This window comes from Copidosoma floridanum, unplaced genomic scaffold (genome assembly GCF_036245765.1).
Source record: "Copidosoma floridanum isolate Cflo_tuat_1 unplaced genomic scaffold, Cflo_Japanese_pri ptg000032l, whole genome shotgun sequence".
NCBI classification, from domain to species: domain Eukaryota; kingdom Metazoa; phylum Arthropoda; class Insecta; order Hymenoptera; family Encyrtidae; genus Copidosoma; species Copidosoma floridanum.
In genome coordinates this window covers 6,612,027-6,621,428 of record NW_028321909.1, presented here as the reverse complement: position 1 = coordinate 6,621,428, position 9,402 = coordinate 6,612,027, and the positions used below count along the sequence as shown (strand labels likewise).

Here is a 9,402-nt window from a genome sequence, read left to right as displayed (position 1 = left end):
TACACGACTGCCCTCCTTTTTTTTTTCTTCTCCTCCTATACTTACCTCCACTTTCCATCTCTCGAACGTTAGATTCGTGTTTTGTCTGATGCGTGTGTTAAAGAGAGACCCCCCACGTATATGTATAGAAGCTCGGTATCTACATTAATCGACTTTTGTCGTTTTCACACTCGCGTTAACTGTTAGCCAAAATGTCAGTTTTTTCGCTCCTTCAACACTATATATGTGTTATAGATAATTATATTCTTTCGTCACAGTAAATATGCATAAGTGTAGAAAATTACCACTTATTGGCCAATGTATAATAATTATACCTTAGACTGTACACGCGATTCGTCGTCGGTGAGGTATGCGATTTATTAGCATTATATCCACGGATCGTTACTGCCGAGGTGAAAGTTTTACGCGCGCGATACTTGTGCGAGAAGTGCAGTAGTTGTGCGCTTGCGATTTTTCATAAGCCGATCTGACTCGCGTTTACAGATAATTTTCTTGATGCAATGAGGAAGATCATATATATTAGTAATAAATTTGTTAATTGAAGGTTCGCTTAACTTATCAGAACAACCAAAGTGTCGTTAGTGGAAAAAAAAAAGAAAGTTTTTGTTAGTTGAATCGGGTATAAAAATACGACAGATATGTGCTTAACGTTTCAATCGACGTTTATTTCGTAAATAATAATCAACAATCAATCCCTCGCGATATTACATAAGTAGGTGCGCACACATACATACATACACACACACACACACCCAATACACACACACATACACGTGTTTGACAAAGTTATACGCGTATGGGTACGTATAATCTTCTTCGTTGTTAATTCGTATATAATATATGTATATAAATGTTGTTTAGTTGCGATTCTCTTTGAGAAACAACATTAACGTTCCGTTAGTTAAATAATTAGGTATTACAATATAACGTATTACACGTTTTATACATTTTTAATGCATAAAAACGCTATTGTTCGTTGCTCTCTCTCTTTATAGGAAATATATTAATCTTCATACGTGCGCCTTTAAAGCGCACTTATACAATATTATATATGATATTTATAGTACACGTATTTGTTTGTATAAATTTTTTATGTACGTAAAGGGTATGAAATAAAAATTTTGTATCATGCACTGAGAAAGATGATGATGATTTCGGACTTTGCGTCTGTATGGTTATACATGTACTTAAATAGTTGAGTATGAATTAAAGATTAGTACAATTAATGACTTAGTTTTTACCGAATTCGCAATACGTATAATACACACACAACCCGCGTTGTGACTTGTATGCTTTTTTTTTTACACATATAATTACAATTTTCTCTTCGCCCTTTTTTTATTTATAATTTGTGTGGTATGGTAATTTTTACATGATAGTCTCGCTCAGCGCAACAATACTTCAGATCTTCCGTACATTAGCGAAAAAACGGTAAACAAATGTTACAACGAATGTACAACCTTTTTTTTTGTTAATGAAAGGTAATTCGCTCAACCTGCGGCTTTTTGTTTTGGGCACGTTTTCCATTTTTTGATAAACTTCTAAGTTATTTACTCCACGCAAAAACGACAGCTAATCAACTGCAGTACAACCCAAGTTTGGACGCTCGAAAGAAACAATCGTTTTCCTGTACCATATATATATGTATGCGAAAAACCAAAAATCGCCTTCTCTAACAATTCAAGTAAGGCACGAGCTACATTTTTTTTTTACCTTTACGCAAAAATGGCCACCAACACACGGGACGGAGGGGAGGGGGGGACATAATATACGTATATAATTATACCGGGGGTATATAAAACGAATAAATTCCGCCTCGTCATTCCACGCACGCGGGATCGAAAGGAAGGGTATCAGGTAAAAAAAAAGAGAAAAAAAAAAACGGGGTCCCGCTCGTATATATATATATATATATATATATATATATATATATATATATATATATTAAGTACCCGTGTAGGCCGCAGTCGAAAACTTTTTATCGCGACGACGCGCGCTCCACATGTGATGCGTATATATGTGTACACTTGCCCCCGCGGAGATCCCGTTACGCCGGCACTAATTTCCTATATATATATATAGTACACGCATATATACTCTCGCGAGAGGAGTGAGGGGGCCATCGGACGAAGAAAGAGAGAAAGAAAGAAAAAAGGAAGGAAGGAAAAAAGGCACGCGCGCACGAAAGCATTGAGAGATGCACATAATTATATACGCATATAAATATATATATATATAACATGTGGGCGTTAAAAGTCCTTATCCTTGGTCTTGTCGTGGAGGACGTTGTCGTGGTAACTGATCTCCTGGCCGGCGAGGGCCGGGTGCAGGTAGTGAGACTCGACGTCGATTTTCTCCTTGACCTCGGCGTCCGCGTCCAGGACGAGGGAGTGGTGGGGCCCGGTGCGATGGAGCAAGGAAGCGGCCACGCGCAACTGTTGGTCCTGCAGGGACGGCACCTCCTCGTCGTCCAACTCGGGCACGGCCGGCGGTGGCGCCAAGCTCGTCGACGACACTGCCAACAACGGCAACAGCTGGAGCACCTCCTCGTCCTCGCTCGGGCCCCCCTCCAGGCCCACATCCTCGTCCTCGCTCGTACTGGCCTCACCACCTCCCAACTGCTCGTCCTGGTTACTGTACTTGTGCAACAGCTCGCTCAGCTTCGCCAACAGCTCCTTTGCACCCGCGTACTCAGTCGCTGCAACAATTCAATCATCGATTTCGTTTAAGTTTTGCCTTTCCCCTTCCTATATCTAATAATCACTGCACATGGACCGGCGAATTAAAAACAAAACGTCCCACGGGCCTTGGTTGGGATAATATGTAAATCAACGACCACAGCGAGGTCTACCCGCCCCCTCCCACCTTCCGAGAGTATCGCCCGAGAGAGCAAATAAAGAAATAAAGAAACAGGGGGAGGGGAGAGGGAGTAAAGATGGCTCACCGAGTTTTTCGAGTTTCTCGAGTTTCTCGAGACTGGCGAGCTTGGCGAGCTTCTTGAGCTTCTTGTCGTCGGCGAGGCTGGGATCGTTGAGCTGCTTGAACAGCTGGTAAAACCTCTCGTGGGCCTTGGCGCCTAGGCCGGCCGGCTTGCCGGAGCCGTTAAGATTCGGGTTGAGCAGTAGGTCGGGCGTCTCGAGGATCGGGCCGAGCTGGGCCTGATGCTCGCTGCTCTGATTGCCACCACCACCACCACCACCACCGTTCGACATAGACTGGTGGTGATGGTGGTGATGATGATGATGATGTTGGGGAGGCGCCGTCGCGACCGGCGCCTCAGCGGCGCCGCCCGTGCCGCTTGGCGCCGCTATGACTCCGGGGTCTGGCGCCGCGGCCGAAGGCGGGCCCCCTGCGCCGTCGACGACGAGCTGCTGAGACGCGTCCTGCCCTCCTTCTCCTCCTCCTCCTCCTCCCGTTGTCTGAACCGGCTCTGGTACGGGTGACGACGACGATGGTGGCGGTGACGGTGACGTTGCCTGCACCGTTGGCGAGGTAGACACCGGCACCGGGGACGATTGTTGGTGCTGGTGGCCGTGGTGGTGGTGCTGCTGGTGGTGGGCCGACTCGAGTTCCAGCGACTGGAGGAGGTTGTTCAGGTCGGGCTTTATCCGCGACGACTCCATGCACGAGCTGCACGAGCAGTTTGTGATGATCTGCACCTTCTTCTGCATCGTCGACAGGTTGTCGTCCTTGTCCTTGCAGTCGAGGCTCACCTAATCAGCATTTGAAAAAAAAAAAAAAAAAAAAAGCAACACAAATAACTTGACGAACAACAAGATCGGGGGCGTATACATATAATATATGTGCAATGTATAATATATGTGAAAAAACTGATTGTTGTGTGTACCGTGTGCCATATACTGTCGAGGGGCTGGCAGGAGTCGCAGTAGGGTTTGATGAGGTCTCCCTGGACCGAGGGCTCGCTGTGGGGCACCATGTAGGAGAAGCAAGCGCCGACGCAGACGTTGTTGTCGAGCTCCTGGGACGAGCAAGCCGGCCACGTGACGACCTGCTTGATCGGCGTCGTCTTGCACCAGCTCTCCTTGTCCGGGTAAAGGACGATGTTGTGTACCTATATTATACGTGGGTGCATTTCATTCATACAACCACTACTCCTTAGTGGAGAGATAATAAATTATAGTTAGAGGAAGAGGGCGAGGGTGGAGGACGAACCTTGTGCTCCCGGTGAGCTCGGAAGAGGCTCAGGTGCGCCAACAGGAGCGTCAGGGACGTGCCGAAATTGCCGAGCAGGCCCATCTTGCCCCCGTCGCCGCCACCACCACCACCACCTCCTCCTCCTCCTATGTGTCCTCCTTACTCCTGAAAAACAGAGGATGGTCATTACGTGTCTATTGAATTTACCCTCGCGAAACGGCCGTTGATGGGCCCTCCCCCTCGTCACCATCGAAACCTCCCTTGCAAAGTAGAATGAGGAGACGAAAGGAGGGGACAGACGGAAAAACGCGTTTTGCTCGTCTCTCGGTGCGGAGAGCGACCAAAACACACACATACGGGAGAGCGGACGTATATATGTATATGTTTATAGAGAAGAAGAAAGAAAGAAAGAAAGAAAAAAAGAATTAAAACGGAAGAGAGCCGGGAGGAGGCGAAAGAACGTGATAGCTATTAAGTGGCGCCGAACAGACTATTTTTTTTTTTTTTTCGCTCGCGTGGAGCCCCCTCGGTCCTCCTCCCACTGCTGCCTGTGTTTCGTCTCGTCCTCTCTCTCTCTCTATACCCCTTTTTTCTTCATTTCGTCCTACCTCTCGTTTGTTTTATTGCGCATATAGGGATATGTATACATACACGCGTCCTCGTGGACAAAATATATATATAAACGCCCTCCTGGTACCCCTTTTTGGGCCCCGTACCTCCCTCCCTCTGCTGGGGCTGGCTCGTGTGTTTTTCGAGTTTAATATTTTTCTCTTTTTCACGTTAGGCCATACATATTATATACACGATATAGCTCGCGAGCAACAGCACCTGGAAAGGAGTGATGGTTTTTTTTTTTTTTTTTTTTTCTTCAGGTAGCAAGAATGTTTCTTCTTTTTTTTTTACTTATATGTATGTTTATATGTGCGGGGTTATCAGGCTATCCGCGTGTAAAAATACGCATCTTACGAGGAAGAGGAATAAACAGTTATACACAGAGGGATGAGCGCGCCAAAAATAGATGTACAAATTGCCCGGAGAGTGTACATATATGTTATTATTATTGTCATGTCCCCGTTGATTTTTTTTTTTTTTTTTGCTTCTTCTTCTTCTTGTTTTTGCGTGGGAGGGACTCGCTTTGTAAAGTCCAACGCACATGCATACTGCAGCTTGACGATTTTATGTACTGTGACGTTTTTTTGAGAAACGCGGAGATTTCGATGGTGCCGTTGATGGATTGAAAACGAGTAGTTTGTTTGATCAAACGAGACACGAAGAGGAAAAAAAAGGGGTAACAAAGCAGGGCCGATCCATTAAAAACGCAAAAGGATTATGTCTCCTTTCCACTTTGGCCGTATCCGCGGGATAAGCAATGCGTCTCGAGGACATTGGAAGAGGAAAAAATGTGTACTCGCCTCGAGCGCACCATCATCTCGGCAAACGTTCATGCATACGTAAAACGCGCGCCAAGATACAGCCGAGCGAGAAAACTGGTGCGATACGCTGTATATATGTGTACACGTGTTGTTCGGTATACGAGGACCCTCGACCGCTACATATTCGCTGCTCTCATCTCTTCTTCATCTGTACTTATAATAAAATAGCTCCCGGCTATTGTGTGCACACCGTCCGCGCTCTGTACATCGTAGGTATATGTATAGGTACCAACGTATGAGTACAACATTGATGGCTCCTGCGCTTCTTTCTCCCTTTATCTTGTAACGCCGCACGCAGATCTCGACGGAAAAGTTCTCAAGACCCGATGGGCCGTCCACGAGAGCGTCGAACTTACGCATATGATATTCACGTTGAGTTTGCAGGTACATATAGCGTCTGTCTACATACTGCCATAAAACCCGAGTGCATGGCTGATATGACTTTTCGAGAGATTTTTTTTTTTCCTCCCCAACCAAGCGATATTTTTGCAGGCATGTTTTCGTTTTAAATCACAAGGTGCGATACCCGTAGCGATTTTTTTCGAAACGCCAGCCGAGCTCTGCAATATTATTCACGATAACAAAGGTACATTCGTACCCGTTAAAGTCAATTATTCCGTATAACGTAAACCCTGTGTTTTCTACCCCTCCGGTCCTCCCGATAGTTGGAAAAAAAAAAAAAAAAAAAAAAAAAACTACGCACAGAAAAATTGCTCAAGCCGATTGCCGGTTTTGCCCCTCCACGCGTTAAACCCGACAAACAGCAAAGTATACGACGCTGCGCGCTCGCTATACAACATTATATCAATACATTTACAAGAGTCCGTGGACATGGTACAGAGTAAGTATACATACGCGATAAGCGACTCGATTGCCTCGATGAAGTGCGAGAGATCGCGTATATTATATACCCATGTATGTATTATATAAAAGGCTCTCCTCGCACGCAATATACATACATGTGTATGTACTAGGGAGGTATGGGTGTATGTGTCCACGTATAGATGTCGGATCTAGGAGTGGACAAAAAGAGCCGAGCAAAGTCTCTGTATACTTTACTCGATCGATCGATCAGCGAGACCGAGCAACTGGTTCTCGGCGCAATGTCTACATCTACATATATATACGAGTGTGTCTTATACTGGTTTTTTTTCTATTTCTTCATTTTTTTTTTTTTTTTTTTTTTCGAGACGAACAGCCGAGTTATGAATCTATGTGCATTGTGGTAAATTTCATGTAAGAGAATCGTCCTTTGGCTCTCCACATCGCTTAATATACGAGGCAAGGGTAAACTCGATTATTACCGATCGCGCTTAATTTCTCTTGCCGACTAAAGTCCATTTTTTTTTTTTTTTTACAAATCTGATAAGTAAATTTTTTTTTTATTCGCATCTCGTGCTAAAGTTACAGAGAAACACCGTGCCATCATCGCTAAAATTGGAATCCTCCCCACCTTCTCCATCTCGATGTCACTGGCTCTCTCCGATCTTACTGGTCATTTTTTCATACCCCCCCCCCCTCCTATCAGGGTACGATTTAAATCTTTATTGTATGTATCGTATTCCACCTGTTTCTGTCAAAAAAAGTCAAACGATTTTCACCCTTCAACGACTAACGCAGAGAGAGAGAGACGAAGGTTTTTTTTCATCAGCGCTTTGGCTTTACGTAATGCTATAAATATTGTAATTAGCTGGAGATCACGCGTTAGGCTCAAAACGAGAGGGAGGGAGGGAGGGGAGGGAAGAAAAAACACGAGAGTCTCGAAAGGTCCATCAGGTCTCGAGGAATCGGTAAACTCCGCGGTACCCACATTCTCGGCAAACATACGCCCAAGAGGGAGAAAGCAAATAAAAATCTCGTTTCCTTGACAAACCGAAAGACGTTTCGTAAAACCCATCCCAAACGAAGGTGCGTATAGGTAGCGTTGAAAATCCCGATCGGAAGGCGAATCACGTCCCAGGAGCAAAATCATATCGTATTATTACTTTTTGCAGCCTGTACGAGTAATAAATATTTTCCGATCGATCCTCGTACACGCACCTTGTAAAAATGAAGGCCCATCTCGCGGGGACAGCTGGTCGCGCGAACCTGACCCGCGGTACCTATATATACCTTGTGCAAAAAAAGAAAAAAAAAAAAAGGAGCACGAGAGAGAGCACAGTGGCTGTTACACGCTTGCCCCCTCGCTCGGCGATCCCTTTCTCGCGCCTTTCCCCGCTAATGCGAAACGTATATATGTACTTACGCGCTCTCTCTCTCTTCTCGTACCTTTATATACCTAGCTTCCGTCTACCTACCTATCTTTTTATATATACGTGTGCGCTATACCGACACAGCATCCACCAGTGGAAAAGTACAGCGACAAAAACCCGTCTTAGATTCTGCGCGCCGATTAAACACCCGTCTTTGCCGCGTTGTGTACACCCATACGTATATTGTATATATACGGTCGTGCATGGAAATCGGTACGAACGATCTACCGAGAGGCGCAAAAAATCGGTCGGGTCCCTACCCCCTCCCCCCCCCAAAGATCGTTATCCTCCCGCGTCATTGTAACAACGTACCTCTGTTTCACCCAATATCTGGAAAATAGTGCTGGCGGTCGTTGTGGTTGCGTCCTGGTGCAGTTGCGGCAGCGATGACGGTGCGACTTACCGATCTCCCGTGCAAGAGAGCGCGCCTCGGCGAGTCATGTCAGCCGAGCACCGGACGATCTCGACCTACAAACCCGGCCCTCGCGCACTCGAGCACTAATTACCCCCCTACCCCAACAACGGGCAGCGCGATGATACCGCCTGTTTCGGATCGTTGTACGAGCTGCAGTTGTCACCTCGCGACGGTGTATATAATCGGCTCGTGTAGGTATACGTATGGGCGCGGGCGCGCCAACAAAGTAAACCCGTCCGTGTGTGTGGACCACAGAGATAAATCGTATACAACGCGTAGAGAGAGAGAGAGAGGAGCATCGGCAAAGGACACGACGTCGCCGTCGTCGACGGGATACTTACTGCCTCTCTCGCGCGAGCCTCCTGCTCGGCGGTACGGCTCTCCTTTCCTCCTCCTCCTCTCGCCTCCTTTGCCGATCTTTTTCCCTACCCACACCTCCTTGCTCTCGCGGTCTCCCTCCCCATGGCTTCCTCTCGTCTCTTTTGCTCTGTCTCTCTCTCTCTCGCTTGCCTTGTGCGGTGGCCTGATCGCCTATACTCCTCTCGCTGTACGAGGTATATACTTGTATACCGCCGCCGGGTTGTATAAACGCGGCCCTACCCCCCTACCTGTCGCTCCTCCTTGGATTTCTAACACCTTCGGCTCTCCCCCTCCTGGACCCTTTTTTTTTTTTTTTTTTTTCTTCTCCCTTTTATCCTCCTTGCACCGGGACGTTGCAACGTATACGGGATGGAATATTAGTTTTGGATTTTTCCTTTTTTGGCCAAGTTTCACTAAAAACAAAAAAAACAAACAAAAAACCCTTATAAATAAAAATGGTTCTTAGTTTTGAAATGAAAAACAAAAAAAAAAAAAAAAAAACCAAACTGATTGGCGCCGATTTTCTTACGTAGTGTACCGGTATCGAAAATTATAGCTTCTCAGGGCGATCGGCAACCAAAGACCCGGTCAGCACGCGACACGTGCTTTATAGCTAAAGAATATACCTGTGTGCGCACATAAATAATACATGTATGTTAAAAAGACAGATGAGAAATCGGTAGTCTCCCTCTTCTTCAACTGTGTACACGTACAGGTATACATCCATATAAAGCAAAACGAGCCAAGAGGCAGGGGTATGGGTATAGGATATAGGAGGTAAGAAGAG

The 9,402-nt window shown here is 45.9% G+C and overlaps 1 protein-coding gene across 1 annotated transcript; it reads right to left on the bottom strand.

Moving 5' to 3' along the window:
* Nucleotides 1-2,231: 2,231 nt before the first annotated feature.
* On the bottom strand, nt 2,232-4,297 carry LOC106646592 (uncharacterized). Its single transcript, XM_089597362.1, has 5 exons — nt 4,174-4,297; nt 3,848-4,072; nt 3,565-3,713; nt 2,945-3,168; nt 2,232-2,698 (listed from the first exon to the last, which is right to left on the bottom strand). The coding sequence occupies exons 1-5, from the start codon at nt 4,255-4,257 to the stop codon at nt 2,250-2,252; spliced, it is 1,131 nt and encodes a 376-aa protein (XP_089453488.1). The 5' UTR covers nt 4,258-4,297; the 3' UTR covers nt 2,232-2,249.
* Between the last annotated feature and the right edge of the window lie 5,105 nt (nt 4,298-9,402).